The sequence below is a fragment of the Channa argus genome, chromosome 14 (genome assembly GCF_033026475.1).
Source record: "Channa argus isolate prfri chromosome 14, Channa argus male v1.0, whole genome shotgun sequence".
Lineage (NCBI taxonomy): Eukaryota > Metazoa > Chordata > Actinopteri > Anabantiformes > Channidae > Channa > Channa argus.
This window is the reverse complement of record NC_090210.1, coordinates 21,530,611-21,548,424: the sequence shown is the minus strand read 5'-3', so window position 1 is coordinate 21,548,424 and position 17,814 is coordinate 21,530,611. Positions and strand designations below refer to the sequence as shown.

The window sequence follows — 17,814 nt, the reverse complement described above, 5'->3', positions numbered from 1 at the left end:
CAACACCCTTAGCAACTTGTTGCAACTTTCGTATGAATCTCGCATCTACATACTGATGGGGAGGGACTACAAAAGATACATATTTTTAGTTTTTAAGACTATGAAAGTAAAAGTATAGTTCACTAGGTGTCCACGAAAGCAGCGTGGCCCGCGAGTCACCCCAAAGTTTTATTTTGAAAGTGGCATTGCGGAAGTAGGTGAACGACACGCTGAGGAGGAGACAACCGACCAACAACAAATAACTGCGATTAACCGCAGCATCAATCCGTGTGCACCAGTCGGGTCGCTCTCCGATCGGCGTAAACAACAACAAAGTCACTGCCATCAGCTCCCCGGGCGTTCTCCTCTTCCCCCGAACGGTTCCCGTTTGCTGATGTTCATCTAACGTTTTGTCCATTTTCGTCGTTTTACGTGCGCTCAACATGACGAGTTGCAAGGCGTTTCACTCTCAGTTGACATCCATCATGGAGGCGCTGACCAAAGCGGCCGTGACGGAGATCTGCGAGCTGGTGGATGACAGCTACGCCGTGTTGCAGCTGGAGATCACCCGGAGCCGCAAGGAGAACGGGGCGCTGAGGAGGAAGCTGGAGCTGATCGAGACCATCATCGCCAGGGGACAGCGGGGAAACGCCGCGATGTTGGATGTCGATTATGAGGAGGCCGACGGGGGGCAGCTGGATTTCACTGTCGGTGAGTTTTGGGGGGCCCCGGGTACCCCCCCTCCGGGCTTTAATTGATTTGGGATTCACCCAGTGTCTCCGTCCGTGGCGCCTCCGTGACGCCGACGATGGTGCTAATGAAAGGTCTGAACGCTCCGCATGTATAGAAACAGGCCGAACTTCGTTAGACAAGTGGTTATAAAAAGTTTCCACTGGTCTTTCGCAAAATTCAAATAAAGGGGTTGTCTCCTTATCATTTATAGATCCATCTCTAGGGTCATTTATAAATTCGGCTTACAAACTTCAACCTGAACTAAACGATAACTTTTGGACGTTTTCGCTTTTCACGGCCACTGGATTATTTTACTCAGAACGTTTCGGCTGGTTGAAGGTTGCCCCTTTCTTCTGATGGAACTTTTTCCCGAATTGAAAAAAAAAAAAAAAAAAAAAATCCGAAAAGAAAACATTGTGCACATGTAAAGCTAAATAAAGGTTAGATCTTATTATACTGAAGCAAGTTTCAGTTCCTTTCAGGTTTACAACATGAACCACATTTTGAGAAGTGAAGATGCTAGAAACGAATCATATAGTTGACTTTAAGTATGTTTTTTGGAATATTGCCACGTTTTGTTACTCTTTTCTTATACTCCACTATATTCCATAACCAAATATTATACTGTTTATTAAACTACATGTATTTGATAACTTTAGTTACATTGCAGATCACTATTACTAACATAAATTATTATCAACAAATGCATGATTGTTTATCGTTATTACTGAATCATCCACTATTTTTACAACAGTAAAAGATCTTTCATCAAAGAAAGTGTCCTTAGTGGAAAGACGCTGTACTTGCAGTGAAACCTGGAATTACACCAGGCAGCACCATATGTCCTTCTGGTTCAACATGATTTTTTAATTTTTCATTTTTTCACCCAGAACGCACCTCATCAACTGGAGCGGGTGCCAAACCGCCAAAAGCAGCTCTCAAAAGAAGCGGATGGGTCAGAGCGTTAGAGATGACATCAGAGGTGAACGCTGAAACCAAAGAGGTGAGAGCCAGCGGTGAACAGCACAGGTCCATCATTAGGGTTATAACATTTCTTCTCTGTAGTCTGTGTGGATAATATTTATCAATCATCAAATTACATAGACAAAGGTCCAGTGTGCGTTACTGTGTTTGAAGACTAATAATGTAATTTCTTAGAGCAACAAACCCGAATATTTACTGTTTCCAGCTTCTCATATGTGAGAAAACAGTATAATAATATTTTTCTTTATACATCTGAAGATTACGTTACATTTTTTTTACATGAATTATGAGTTTGGTTTTTGCACATTTTTTACTAGTCCCCAAAAGGCGATTAAACCACAGCTATGTGTTTTCTGTTCTCAGGATGCTGGTTCAGCAGCTGCACAGGAGCCAAGTGACCAAGTTTTGATAAAAGAGGAGGCGGCAAAGGAGGAGGTTCACAGCAATGCTGGCACCGGCGAGCTGTTGCTCAAGGAGGATGGTAATGAAAAGCAACCAGACTGATTATAGGCGGCATAATCCAGGAACCGTTTACTGCCACAAATCAGCCTAGAAAATAAACCCGTGAGCACAAAACAGGAAGAACATGGATGAACATGAATAGAAAGAACATGGGAACAGGTTTAAGGTCGTTTTTACACCAACAGTGTCCGTTTTGTAACCAGGCTTGTTCAGCGACTGAAAACAGGTATTTTCAACAGTCCAGCAGTTTTCTACTTAAGTTGTATGCAAATTCCCAAAGTCCCAATTCAAAGCAAGTGTTATCCCAATCACAGGCTGGCGTTTCTAAGAGTGTGTATTTTAAGTGCATTACCTTGTAATGTCTCACCTCAACAGCTCCTGGTGCTGTTCTGCCGGCCTGTGCTCACAGATTCCATGTTTTAAATCTTTGAGACTCTGCAAAACAGCATGTGGACTAACAGCAGAAAACCCTGTATCAATGGGATGTTTAGAGGTTATGCAGTTGCAGGTACTTTGGGCACCATTCACATCTGAAGCTTCCTTTTAAACAGCAGGCTTTTTGGGAAGATAGATTCAAATGGTCTTGGAGGAAGGATGACTTACAGAGAGCACATTGCGAAAGAACAAGCCAGAAAAGCAAACGTGCAAAGAACCTTTTGACGAGGCCACACATGCAGCTGTGATATTTTTAAACCAGTTCACACTTCGTCACCTTTGTGAACTGAAAGATGCGGTTGGTTAACAAGTTATGTTGCGCTGCTTTTTTATTTCTGCTCCTCTTAGCGTGAGAAAGTAAGATGTAGTGTCGCCCACAACGTGCCCTCTATGTCTGTCAGTGTAGCAATGTCTGCAGTCTGTAATCCAAGAAAGAATGCAGACATTTTTTTTTTTTAAGTGCATACAATTCATGAGTGGAAGAAGCTTTGTGGTTTTCTGTCTATTTGTGCTGAAAAAAAAAGATCAAAGCTTTGATGCATCAGCTTGAAGCACTGCAGCACCTGCAGACTGTATTAGCAGGAAAATCAATTTCTATGTATTGAACTCCATTAATCTTTCTGAAGCGCTGGTGTTATTTAAAGCTTCAGACGTCATCAGTCACTTGTTTTTCTTGATTTGATTCATGTGCTGACGCACTGTTGTGAAACGGTGAGGTTCACATGAGTCTTGGTAAATGCTAAATCACCCGTTTAAAAGTTGCTAAAGTTTTCGTTTCTTTTTTGTCTGAAGGGACAGAGGTGCAGCCATCAGAAGCAGATGACAGTGACGGACCCCCTGGGACAATTTTCTCCACCTCAGCAGATATAAGGCCATGGGATCCGCACTGTAATGAACTGTCAGAACAAGTGGAGCAGCGGGGGTCTCACAGTGCACCAGGGTCTCCGGGCCCTGGAAGGGGCACAGAGAGCAGTTCATCGGATGTTGTGTTTGACTTGGCATCAGAGTCGGACTCAGAAGTTCAATATGCAGCGCCGTCAAGGAAGCCGTTCCTCCTCAGGTGTGGGGGAAGCCCAGCATCGCTGCTTGGGGCTTCTGAGCTGAAGCAGGGTGTGTCTCTGATCAGTTCACTTCCCTATGACACAGAGCTGGATCTGTGCTCCTCGTGGTCCAATCAGGGCCTGCCAAGCATGGTGCCTGTGCCTCATCGGCCATACCTCAAACCAGACCACCACCCAGCACACTTGGACAAAGTATCAGACATGAATGCTGCAAACTTCTCCTTGTCACTGGGCATCGGCGGCTCCAGACTGGACCCCCTGGACCTGAACAGGTACTGCAGGGACAGGCGCTTCGTCTGCAGCTACTGCGGCAAATGCTTCACGTCGTCGCGGGGCCTGGACACGCATGTGCGCGTTCACACTGGGGAGCGGCCCTACAGCTGTGCCCAGTGCGGGAAGCGCTTCACGCAGTCGGGGCACCTGAAGACGCACCAGAGCGTCCACACCGGAGAGCGGCCGTTCGCCTGCGAGCACTGTGGGAAAAGATTTGCTGGTAAGCAGAACCTGAGGATCCATCAGCAGAAACACCATCTGTCTGAGCAGGGAGCTGCTCCTGTTTAACTCCACTGAGACATGGACACTGTGGTAAAATACATATGCACTCATGGTATTGCACAATACAGAGGAAACTGCGATGAGCTCTAAACTGTGATAGACCAGAACCTTCCAGCTGTTACTCAACTTTTTTTTTTTTAATTCCAAGGCCTTTGTAAAAGGGTTTTAGAAGAACAGGTGCGGTTTTAATTTTTGCACATTTTTCACTAACCAAACTGCCTTGGTAAAGCAGCATAATGAGACCACAAACCCATCCAGATCTATTCTTACCTCAAAAAGGAATATGGCCTGTTTTCCAGTAGTTATGCCAAGTGAAAATGATTCCTGTCGACTAATGACACCTGTGAGGAGCATGCAAATGTTAATTGGTCGGTGTATATCTGCAATTAAAAAAAGTGTGCAATGGCGGATTAAGAGCCCGTTTCATCTAGTGTTTCAGTCCCATCATAGATGCACATTCACGTAACGTTTGCTGTATTGTATCGTGACACCCATCAGTAGTGTAGAAAGACCTTTTCTCATGTCTGGCTCTAGTTAGTTAATTCGAATTAATGCTGTATTTGCTGTAATCTCATTTTATTTGCAGATTATAATTGTGTAATATAATATATAATAATGTAATATAATTAAAAATTATATTTATATAATACATATATATATTATAAATGGTGAACTTTTTCTATAAAACATCTAAATAATTAGTGTCATGCCAATTGCAGTAATGTATAAAAATAATAACACAGATTTAGGTTAATAATTAAAAGTGTTGATAAGTAAAAGAATGGGAAAAAAAAAAGTTTTCGTAACCAAAAGAACTGATGTGGCATTTACAACTCTTCTTTTTCAGCTGTTCTGTCTGTTTGTCCTACTTCCAAGGTTTAAGTTTCATTCTTGGTCTTTGAAATAGGAGTTCATAAAACAATCTCACCAAAAAGTCTAATTTAGAAGACATTCTGAAGCTGTCCTTACTCAGAATTTAAGTAACTTAAATAAACATTTTAATCATTCGATGGTTGTAGCTTTGTTGTAGCTGAGCCTTTACCGCTGTTCTTTATCTTAAATGAGACCGAATCTGTGTTTAAATTCTCTTCCATGTTTTAAAATTGTTTTTTAATCACTTTAACATCATAGTTGGGTTAATCTCACTAGTCAGTTAAGATCCAGAAGCATCATTGTATAATTATGTTTTGCGTACACCTCTCGGCCAATCAGAAGAAAGTATTTTCTCTTGTCATGGGGGAAAGAAAATTGGGCTTTAGAAAAAGGTTGATGGGAGACCAGTTTCTCACCAAACCAATGCATCCCTCTACTTCTGTCTCATTGCTTGTTTTCCCATATATAATCCGAGTAATGGACATGCACGTGAACCCTGCTCACTGTTAAAACAGAAAGACAGCCTTTCCACATGCACACAATACAATAGAAACTTTTTAAAACACACGCATGGATGAACATGAACATGAATATGCTGGAATCAGTTCGGATGGAAACTATGAAAACAAGAAATTACAATATACATATCTTTTTAATTAGCCAATTCATTCCACTTTTTTATTGTACTAATTTACTTTAATTTTCTACTTTTCTACTCATTAACTTTAACCTAGTTTTTAGAGGAAACTGTGTTTCCTCCTATTTATTTTGTAACCAAGTTGTTCTGCTTTTTAATATTTTTCCCCATCTACCTATTTACACAACAGGTTTACTCTATATATTAACCCTTCATATCCTATACTGTTTGAATTTTTATAGAAAGATGTTTTATTATCTGTATTCTTCCCATTAAGATGGTTTTAATCAGTTATTTCCTGTACCTCTCTTGGCTTGTAAAAGCAAGACTCTTATTTTGAAGTTTGTAGTGTTTTTTCCGGAAGTGCGCTTCGGGCGGAAAAAGAAAAATAATTTCTCCTGCTTTATATCGAACACGGGCAGCTTTGATACTCCAAAAGATTCAGGCTGCGGTTCGATCACCGACATCGCCGCGTGTTCTGAGCCCCGCTGGAGCTCCGTGTGGTCCTTTAGGGGGAGCTTGGCCCGGTTTGGTTTCCTGACGAGCGGCGGAATGTCCGTATTATGGAGCAAAGGTCTCCACGAGCAGTTGTCCGTCATCATGGGAGCGCTGACCAAAGCGGCAGTGGCGGAGATCTGCGAGGTGGTGGATGAGGGCTACGCGGTGCTCCAAATGGAGATCACCCGGAGCCACAAGGAGAACGAGGACCTGAAGAAGAAGCTACACCTCATCGAGTCAATCGTGGTCCGGGGGAGTAGTGGGGGCGAGACGGCGACCGAACCGGAGGTCGCGCAGCGAGCGGAAACACCGCAGCAGCAGCAGCAGCGGGACGGCGGCGGCGGAGGCACCGCGGCTGCCGCTGGAGGAGACGCAGGAGTTGCTGTGCTGGTGCGGGAGGAGGTAAACATGCAGCCCGGCTGGGTCCTTCTTCTCCTGCGTTAATAGTTTGTCCTTATTTGGTTCTTATCTGTGGTGGAGGAAGCATCCAGGTCCTTTATTTAAAAGTCTGCGATTGATAATGTTAATAATGTTACTATTAAAGAATAATCAAGACAATAGTGTCAAAATGCGCCACCCACAAAACTGCCCCATGTATCAGTTCCATCATAATGACTGATGCATTGTTGTCTAGTTCTCTTAATTACTCCAATTAAGGTGCATTTAATTTTTTTTAAAGTAAATTTTTCATTTTCTACATGGACATTTGTCACACTGCTACTGTTTTGTGTGTTTTTTTTGGTTGTTTTTTTTTTGTCCTTTCGGCTTATCCCCTTAGTTCCCATAGACATTTTCCGCATGTTGTTTTGGCACAGTTTTTAAACCGGATGCCCTTCCTGACGCAACCCTCCCCAATTTCTGCCGGGCTTGGACCGGCACTGCACAGCTGGGGAGGGGGGATGGGCTGTTAGGGGTTCAGTGTCTTGCCCAGGGACTTTGTCTCTCTGGGATACTGGGTATGATTTGTAATGATCAGGGGGTAATGGATGACTGACGGTGGGGCTTTATGGGGTGAAGGAGCATTTGTGTTTGGAGTGACAGTGGCCAAACTCTGCTCCACAGTGCAGAATAAAATGAAAACTTTCAATTTGGGAAATGGCTTTGTTGCCATAATACATAAATGCTGATGCATTATTATAGGTTAACCACCTGTCAGCACTAAAAGAGGTTAAAATCAGCTCCACCTTAACCAACAGCGACCTTTTGCTCCTATTTTTATTAATTACTGTACATGTTTTGTGATACTTACCACAATCAGTTTTTCTTTCTTGTGGAATACTATATTATTGTACTTTAAATAAAATGTACAATCTGCTTATTACTTTTACTTGAGTAAAATAATTGAATTCTTACTTGTAGGGAGGATTTCTTTAGGCCAAGACTCGCACTTTTACTTAATTATCAAGTTTGTATACTTCGACTAGCTTTGCACACAGCGTATCACATTTTTCTGCATAAGGGTCTGTGTGGATGTGGACCAGTATTAATGTCGTGGCTGATCTGTACCGATCAGTGCAATTTTAAAAAATCCAATACTTTTTTTAATCTCATATAATCTCTAGATCAGAAGTTAATTATCTCCTTATCTCTGCCGCAGCCTTCTTCACATGCTTTGTGCACGTTGTCATGGTGATGTCCATCAGTTGTCTCAAGATAACAGTTTGTTATTCAGTTTTATCTCGGACTTGTTAACTTGGGCTGAAGGCAGTTTTTTAGTGATAACATGTTAATTATATCATTGTCTCGTGAAGCCAACAGGTCATTTTGGAGATAATGTGATAATTTACTTTACGTGATGGAATTAAAACCACACCTACGGCCAGGGTCACAACGTTCTACCTAAATTGACCATGTTATTTGCATTTGCATAGGTTTGGTACTTTACACGGCCATAGCTTAATCTTTGTTGCAGCTTTGATTCAACGAGTCAAAGGAGGTTTACTTTACTTTAATAAACATGAATATGTAACAAAACATTACCCACCTGTTCTCTGTACTCAACTGTAGTTTGTGTAGTTAATTTGAAGCTGAAATTTGAATGCTGATCATCTGATGTGATAGAAAGACTTTAATTCGTCATCTCCTGGTTCCTGCAGCTTCCAGAGGTGGTGCTGATCAAGGATGAAGACTCAGACAATAATGACACCTTTGAGGAAGGTGAGTGGCAAAGAGCAAACTCACAGACAGGCGTTTACCGGTTATATGAACACTAAAAATTAAAACACAAGTCAAGTTTTTAAAGAAAACACAAAAAACATGCTGTAAATCTGTTATACTCGCACTTACTGCTAGTGCAATCATCGCCGGTCAAACTGGTAGATGACAGAAAAGCTGGTCTGGTCTCATCTCAGTCAGAAAGGCTGCAAGAAATCTGCAGATTAAGGTCAGCAGAATGCAAAACAGTCCGTTTTAGACTTGAACAGTTGAAAAGTGTTTCTTATTAACAACTTTGCTAAAAATAAATCATTGCAGCAATGGAAGGGGACTGCAAGAAAATATCCATGTTCTTTATGCGTGTTGAATAGATGATTTGATTAGCTTTTAGCATTTCTCTCACAAAAGTTTTAGGGTACAGATGTTTTATGAGAAGCATCCGTAAATTGGATGTTGCTAATTCTTGTTATGCTTATAGCTAGCTGTTGTTCTTGGTCCCAATACAAGCTGCAATAAATGAGTGCTCTGTATTAGAGGCACCTGTACGTCCTGCCAGAGGGTAGAAGCTAGAACTCAATGCGAACGGTGCCAGAGGGGTCGGAAACCAGTTTTTGTGCTTGCTTGGCTGAGGTCCACGAAGAAGGGTTTATGTTACCTGTGACTGTCAGGACAGATTTTTTATTCACAACGTGTCGTCGGTGTCATCAATTCCCAGTATCTTCATTTGAAGTAGCTTTGGTTTTTTTAGATTTTGACGTCTGAACCACAATAAACCAATGTTTACACTCAAAAAGTCAGGAATAGGAAAGGTAGTTTACACTTTTACCTGCTGTTTAGTAGGCAATGAGGTCTGGGACTCTTGAGAGGCTGCCATGTTCACAACACTTACATCAAGTCAGGTGTTCTTGGTGTATAATTCTGGGAATTCCAACGAAGAGTGACAGCTAGTTTTGGAGAATGTAGTGTAGAGCAAAGGAAATATCTAACTTAGTGAAGATGAATTTCGTCTTTTCTTTCAGAAAACCAAACTCCTGCAGACGGAGCGATGGCTGGGGCCAGAGAGGCCGTCACACCAACTCAGACCCAACGGTGCACAAGGAAACGCTGGGCGAGAAACAAAGAGGACTCGAACCATCAGGGTTATGAGCAGCCCACAGTGAAAACATCCAAACTGACTGCAGGCGTGCAGAAGAAGAATATGACCGTGTACAGTGTGGACTCACCTCGCAGTGAGCCAGGCTGTTCCAGTCGGCTCAGCAACGACGACATGGAGGCCGACGATTCGGTTGGTTCCTACCCCTCACAAATGGATCCAGACGTCCATCTGTTGCAAGAATGTTCACTGGTTTCTCCAACCGCTAACAGACAGACATATTTCAGTAACAGCGCTGCGATCGAGTCTCCTAACAGAGCAGAAATGGATCTCAGTCTCACATGGACCAAACAGTCGAGCAGTCAGATGTCTTTCCCTCAGTTTCAGCAAAATGAAAATGTGGACGATGCATTTGGCCTCAAGCTGGTCAGTGTCTCAGGCCAGCTGTCTGAAAGCAGCAACTCTGCTTTTGAATACAAGGACTCTGACGTGATGAACTTTACCCTCTACAGGGACCAAACAGGTCGGGCTCAGCTCTGTAACGAACAGCTGAGCACCGGTACCCGGGGGAAGCGCTTCATATGCTCCATCTGCAACAAGACATATGCCACGTCTCAGAACCTGGACGTTCACATGCGGATCCACACGGGCGAGAGGCCGTTCACCTGCAGCCAATGCGGCAAGAAGTTCACCCAGTCGGCTCACCTGAAGTCGCACCTGAGTGTACACTCAGGAGAGCGGCCGTACGCCTGCAGACTCTGCCCCAGGAGCTTCATTGTCAAATACAGCCTGAAGTTACACATGAAGAAATGTCACACTACCGTCTAAATGAATGAGAATGTGAAGTCACTGTGCACTGGACTGTAGATATTTTTACTCATAGGTATACGTGTAGAAAAATTTGCCTTTTGAGTGAAATAATTTCTCATTTTTAAACCTAAAAAGACTTTATGGTTCTAGTTTCTTTGACGGTTTGCTGTTTTCCTTCTTTTTTGAGGTGTCCATTAGAGAAAACACTATATTTGAAGACACACTTTATGTTTTATAGACCAGACAATCAACTGGCAAATTACCTAAATATTTTAAGCAAAAAAAAAACAAACAAACAACAACAAGCTCTATAAATTTGCTTTCACATCTTGTATACACATTAAAAATTTTACCCAAAAAATGGTTGATGCTTGTGTAAAAAGCAAGATACTTTATAATATGCAGTTTGTGTCATTCTTATTAATAAAACAAGTAAAACAAGCTTTGTATCAGGTCTTGTCGCTGTGATCGTAGTTGTGTGTTCTCAGAATTAAAATTTCACACGAGTAGTTGAAGGCAATTAAAAGCATTGTTCAAAATGGAAAGGAAAATGTTCAGAGGGGGGATTTGCTTGATTAGGACCGGAGTTGGTGTTTAAGAAATTTTATTTTGATGTTGTTTTCTTTAAACGTGATGGTTTTTCAAAGAATTAAAATTTTGTTCACCTGACATACATGGAAATTAATTTGAAAGAAAAATGTTGTGATGAAGACAAAAGTTTATGATGTTCTTTACTGATGTCGCCAACGCCAGTAAAAGTCAAAAGACCAAAGAGACGGCAAAAAAAAAAAAAAAAAAAAAAACTAACTGCATATCAATAAAATGCATGAAAAAGAAGTTGAAAATAACAGCAACCAAATACAAAAGAACCAAGACATCTTAAAGTGATATAAATCCACCATCATGTCTAAAAGACTCAGCAAGAAAGACAAAGAGACAACTGCAAAGAGAGAGAGAGAAAAAGAAAGGGATACAAAATAACCATAACGTGACTGAAACAAGAAAGAAGATTAAAGCAAAGATACGAAAAGATCGCAAAATGACAATAACAATATGTAGTGTTGTTTCTGTGTAAGGGAGTAGGAGCTTGTGGAAAACTGCAGTGGACATTTTTCCTCTCAGAAGAGATTGAAAGCAGCAACAGACAGATGTAAAATGAGCAGACACAGAAGCAGAACAATCCCACATGGACTTCAAAGACAAGTAAAACCACAAAATGACCACAAATAGAAAACAAAAAAAGAGAAGGTCACAAAAATGTCAGCTAAGAGATGCAGTATTTCTTCTGTGGAACAGAGGAGGGTTTCATTTATAGTTTATTATGTGTCACTGTTAGATGTCCTGGGGGAACAATTAACAGAAACAACAATATTGATACGTTTTTTTTAATCCTGCAGATTACCTGGTTCTATTTTCTCAAACATGAGATTTATATTGTTCTAAAATTTTTTAGGGGCTTGGGCTGATGGTTGGGCTAAAGAAGAAAGCAGACGGAAGACAATGAACGAAAGGCCAACATTTTTCTGTGTTTTCAGAAAACTGCAACACAGACATGGAAAATGACCCCAAAGATTTGCAAAACAGCCACCACGTGACTACAAAGAGATGGAAAACAACAACAGTCAGATGCTAAATCACCACAATGTGAAGCAAAAAAATAGTCACAAAATGAGTTCAAGGAAAAACCTAAGCAGAAATAAAGGGACAGGGAACAACACCGAGACGGACACGAGTAAGATGTGCAGTGTTTTTCTCACGGTTTGAGGGTGAGACAGGATTTGGTAGCATCGTGGTCATTTGCTTGGGAATTAACTGATCGACAGAAAAAAACAATTTCATTTCAACCAAATTACATACAAATACTAAACACTAATCACAAAGAAATCATCAGCTATTTACGCATTTGTGTAAATGTGTTTATATAATGAAAGTGTGTTTTAAAAATTATAAAGCTCCAGAAAAACAGTTTCGATTTAAAACTGCGGTTTGTTATCTGACACCTTAACGTTTTCAGGTTTTTATACCTACAATAGTTTGGGGAACCCAGCACATGCGCACTTTTGGTATTTCGCGTTCAACCTCGCATCACTTCCTGGTTTGTGTCGACACTGTTTACGCCAAGTGGGAGTCTGCGTTCAGGTACGAGGCGCGTGCGGTTCTGCTGTGTTACCTTCCACGGTCCGGTGGTTTGGGTTGTGCTGCTGAAACAAAGACGCACGTGGCGGAGGAAAGCATGTCCCCGGCCGCCGCCTTCCACGCGCAGCTGGCCTCCATCATGGAGGTGCTGGCCAACACGGCGGTGGCGGAGATCTGTGAGCTCGTGGACAGCGGATATTCAGTGTTGCAGCTGGAGATCTCGCGGAGCCGCAAAGAGAACGAGGTGCTGCGGAGGAAGCTCCGGCTCATGGAGCTCCGAGTCGCCCGCGCGACCGCGCTGCGAGCCGCGACCACAGCCAGCGGCGCCGCGCTGCTAACCGCGAGCGGCCGGGCTCGAGCTCAGCTGGCCGTTCATCACCCGGGCAACGAGGCGAAGAGGAGCCGCACACCTGGGGGTAGCCGTCAACATTTATACCTATACCTTCATCGGTTATAACGCGTTTATAATCAGTGGTTCGTGGACTGATTAGTAAATAATATACTGCTTTTCCATGTTATGCTATAGCGAGCAGTTATAGGTAATAATAATATTAAGGCTAAATATAAATGATGAGCTTTGGGTTGCCAGGTTGTGTATAATCCTCCACACGCACAACACTTTGGTCTTGTTACAAGGGGCTGACCTAGAAATGTTTTACTTGGGGGGGCAAACTGGGGCACGCGCTCAAAATAGGGTGGGACATTTGGAAAAGGATTTAAAAAGGTGTCAAACTCAAATCTAAAAACCCTTTAGATAAACATAAACTGCACATTAGTAGGTTAGTATGTTTATAAAGTATTTGTTCGATGTCAGAAATGCCAGACATGTAACCCATCTGCCATTTTTAACTCCAAATAGTCATAAACAAATAATAAGAAACAGATTTGTGAATCTATTCACAATGCTAGTGACTATTTCAGCCTCAGATTTGGTCAGTTCCACCACCGTGTCCGTCCGGCACCTGGGGAGGCTAATCAGATTTTGTGGGTTGCCAGTATCGGGTTGTTTTCTACAATGAATGGGAAAAAAAAAAAGACCCCGCTTAGATGGGACGACAGCTCGTAAAGTCTCTTTTCAGGCACCTGCGACCTTATGCTTTCAATGATTTTCCTATTTGCATCAATTCAGAACGTACTCCAAGGTACAAGTAAGTAGTTGATTGAATTTTATTTTAGCACAGCACGGGGCTGTTTGATTATGTCGCAGAGATGTTTCGTTAAAGGTTATGAAGAAGAATGAAATAACAATCTTCGAAGTGGAAATTATTAACCTTTTCTTTGTTGTTGTTTGTTGTTTGTACTGCAAACAACTATGTACACATTTAACAGGTCTGTGAGTGTTAACCACGCTCTATTTCCTCTTTGCATTGCAGTGCAGATTCATAATTTCCATCAAAAGCGCACACACACACAGACACACACACACACACAACTAATAGAATAAAAGAAAATGGAGCAAAAATGTTTCCAAATGCACGGACATTTCTTCTTTGTATTTGCCTGTTCTTTAAAACGTGCACGTACCCGCTGTATTTCTGTACATGACGGCTGAAACATGTCTTCCAGGTGAGGTGGTGCTGTCCAGAGGGCCTCCCCAGGAGCAGCCCCCAGACTCTGGACTGGACACCACACAGCTGAGGGTAAAGCACATTACAGTGAGCGTAACACACTGTTTCTCGTCTGCCTCCAGTCCTGGTTTTAGCTGTTTTTTTTTTTTTTGCCTTCCTCGATGCTTTGATTCTAGCCTTCGGCCGCTGATTCAGCCCACCTGACGACCACAGTGATTAAAGTGGAGGACGAGGATGAGTCCTGGTCCCAGTCTGAGCAGGACAGTACGTACTTCTTCTTCTTGTCCTTTGGGCTGTTCTCTTTCAGGGGTCTCCACAGCGAATCATGTGCCTCCATCTAACTCTGTCCTCTGCATCCTCTTCTCTCACACCAACTAACTTCATGTCCTCCCTCACTACATCCATAAATGTCCTCTTTGGTCGTCCTCTAGACCTCCTGCCTGGCAGCTCCAACCTCAGCATCCTTCTACCGATATATTCACAGTTTCTCCTCTGAACATGTCCAAACCACCTCAATCTGGCCTCTCTGACTTTATCTCCAAAACATCTAACATGAGCTGTCCCTCTGATGTCCTCATTCCTGATCCTGTCCGTCCTCATCAGTTTTAGTTAATAAGCACAGCGCATACGGTTTATAAGACTGAACGTCAGCTTTAGTCAACATTACACTTTCATACTTTTGGACCCAAGGACCCAAGTCCACTTGGGCCGAATTGCTCTTGTTGTTAGCTGCAGGTTTTAGGGCCATGTGTCAGTCTATCTAATACCTGAACATATCTGAGGGGACTGTGCAGGCAGTGTGTGAACTGTGAAGTGCTGGAAAAATCACGTCCTACTTTGCATTAAGTGACGGAGGATAAACTGATATCTTTGGGCACCATGTGAGACAAACAGGACACTTGAAGACATCAGCTTAGACTTAAGAAAACAATGGGGGGCAGTTTTCAGTGTTAAGAAACTTAATTGGGTCGAAGGAAAAATGAAGTAAAAATCTATAAAATAATACATATTTGAAGCCCTTTTTAAGAACTTAAAAGTTTCTAAATTTGGTTTTTATGTTGCTCTGGGGTGTTGCATATGGTTTGGGACAAAACAAGGCTTCAGGCTGCTGTCTTCTGTGCACACCAGACATACAGTTTAGGACAAGTGATGTCGAATGTTATAATCAATGTTTAACTATTTTGGGGATTACTTGTAGCTTAACTGGTGGACGGTCACTCTCCTGAGTGTCTTCTTTGGGTCTGTTCAGCTCCAGCTTATCAGGTTTATACTTGGCAATACCTGTGAAACCTGCTTAGTGTATGTGGACTGCTTATTTTTGCAGTTTAATTGGTGGGTGATGTATAATTTGGCTGTCAGCATCCAAGACGTGCACCAATAATTATTCATTGAATAAGTCTGATTTAGATTTTCTACAGTTGACGGTTTGGGATGGATTCTGATACGTAACATGCAGAACACTGGCTGTACACAGGGAAACTGTAGTTTCATTGTACTTATTGATTTGAATGTAGTGTTAAAAAGGAAAATGTAAGGTTAACTATGCATGTATCAAAGCAATTTGCTAAATATTTGGTTCGGATGCAAAAAGCAAACGGTGATTTCTTCTTTTTCTGTCTTTTTTCTCTGTAGGTTTCTGTCGCGTCGTTGAAGGACAGACAACGGAGATAGAGGCTTCGCAGCCGCTGACAAAACAGGAAGCAGCAGATGAAGGCAGTGGCTCGTCTCGGTCCTGGATGAGCAGCGAAGTCAGTTCCACTTCCATGTCTGTCCAAAACACGCTGAACGCCAGCCAGAGGTCAGACACCAGCAGTTACGATTGTCTGATGTTTGAGCCGCAGCTGCGACATGGCTCTCGCCCTACCCACAATCCTCTGAGTGAGGATCCAAGCTGCTCCTATGCACTGAACACAAGCGTGAGCGTGACAGCTGATTCAGGCAGCAGCAGCACCAGCTTCCCTTTCACCATCAGTGAGGCGAGTCTGTCTGTGGCAGAGCATCAGCGGCCTGCAGCGTTCCCAGACAACCAGCAGAGGGGGCCATTAGGTGCAGAGGAGCCACCGCTCCCTCCAAGGAAAGAGGCGACAGAAAGACAAAATGCTTTCATCAGAAGGGACGGGTGGAGGCATCAGGGTGGAGTGAGCAGAGCTGCCACCCACAGCGGAGAGAACAGTGGAGAGAAGGCCTTTGTTTGTAACTGCTGCGGTAAAACTCTGGCGTGTCTGAAGAACCTGAAGACCCACATGAGGGTCCACACAGGGGAGAAACCGTTCGTCTGCGCGCTCTGCAGCAAACGCTTCTCTGACTCCAGCAACCTGAAACGCCACCAGAGCGTTCACACCGGAGAGAAACGCTACGGCTGCGTCCACTGCGGCAAACGCTTCGCCCAGTCGGGATCCCTCAAGGTCCACATGACCGTGCACACAGACTGTAAACAGTTCAGGTGTTCATACTGCGGAAAGACGTTCATATCAGGCAGCCACCTGCGCCGACACATCACCGTGCACGGCGGACAGAAACACTTTGCATCCACACCACCGTGACATGTGACAGAGGCGTTGAGTGAAATTATCCCATATGCTAAGAGGGACTAAACTCCAATGAGTCGGCTGTTTAACTTTTTATTACCTTTTCTCCTGCACCTGTACTTCGATTGCTGTGGAGATTTAACCCAGTGGCCATTCTTTAGGGCAACATTTCAAAACGTTGTTTCTTGGAGAGGATTTAACCATGATGCAGTTTAATTCATTCTTGCCACCTGCCACATCATTTTGTCTTTCTAAAGTTACAACATGTTACTTATTTTAATCTTTCTAGTAGAGATCTGCTCCATAACCTAACATAAGGAAGTGCTGTCAGAGCCTCCTGTGACACAGACCTGCACAACAGCCTTGGCAGCAGTGTTGAGATTTTCATTAAAAGTTAAAGGTTTTTGAGCGAGGCTCAACCTTCTAACCAATCGGAGAAGGCCGAACGCTGTGTGTCACATTTGGATGCCGTTGGGATTAGTTGTCCCAAAAGTTGCATGTTGTAACTTTAAGTTGCATTCACTTGCCTCCACAGACTTATAAAGACATCGATCAAGGTATCTGTCACTTCGGTATTTGAGTGAATCTAAGCGTGAGATTTCAGGCCCGTGGTCTTAACTTTTGCTCAGAAATTTTTTATTTTTTTTATAGTTTGTAGCCATCTGGTGAAAACATGTTTATGTAAATCTAAAATGTTTTCATATCAGCGTTGTTATTTTCTGTGGGTTTAGAACGAGTCGCCCACTTTCTAGGTCTGGGGTGTCCAGCCAAAAGTTCTCATTTTATGAAATCAGCTTAGCAGGTGATTTCACTGAGGGCTTGCTCCTCAGTGGGTCAAGTCAAAAAGCTGCAGACAGTTGTTCATTAAACTGTCTTAACAAATGCATTATCGCCATGTTTGTAACACAGCGGTTTGTCTTCCTGAAAAGTTTGGGAGATGCATAATTATTTTTACCAGACTGATGCTTTAGCTCAAAAACGCTACTCTTCCTTCACCAACATTTCCAAGGTACAAATCCAAACCTTCATAGTGCCACAGCTGGACCTCCACAGTTATTACTGATAACTGAATGAAGAAAAAAAAAAAACTGCATGGAAATCTGTAGCTTTTGTTTGTAAATGGCCATACTGTAAACTGTATGTTTGGTATATATGGGTTTTTGTATTATTGTCGAGTATTTAAAGAGAAACAACAAATGTTACTTTTACATTTTGTGATTCTGTCATTGACAACTATTTTTAGTTAGCGACAGGTTATTTTACAATAAAAGCATCTGCTGTGTATTGTCTCAGCTGTATGATGGCGTCC

The 17,814-nt window shown here is 42.6% G+C and overlaps 1 protein-coding gene across 1 annotated transcript; it reads left to right on the top strand.

The window, feature by feature from the left end:
* Nucleotides 1–226: 226 nt before the first annotated feature.
* On the top strand, nt 227–17,787 carry si:dkey-7l6.3 (zinc finger protein 236). The gene is made up of 12 exons (XM_067474692.1): nt 227–690; nt 1,602–1,714; nt 2,059–2,176; nt 3,385–4,208; nt 5,182–5,188; nt 5,996–6,618; nt 8,313–8,373; nt 9,390–10,288; nt 12,288–12,825; nt 13,976–14,049; nt 14,154–14,241; nt 15,610–17,787. The coding sequence occupies exons 1-12, from the start codon at nt 423–425 to the stop codon at nt 16,518–16,520; spliced, it is 4,524 nt and encodes a 1,507-aa protein (XP_067330793.1). The 5' UTR covers nt 227–422; the 3' UTR covers nt 16,521–17,787.
* Nucleotides 17,788–17,814: the final 27 nt, after the last annotated feature.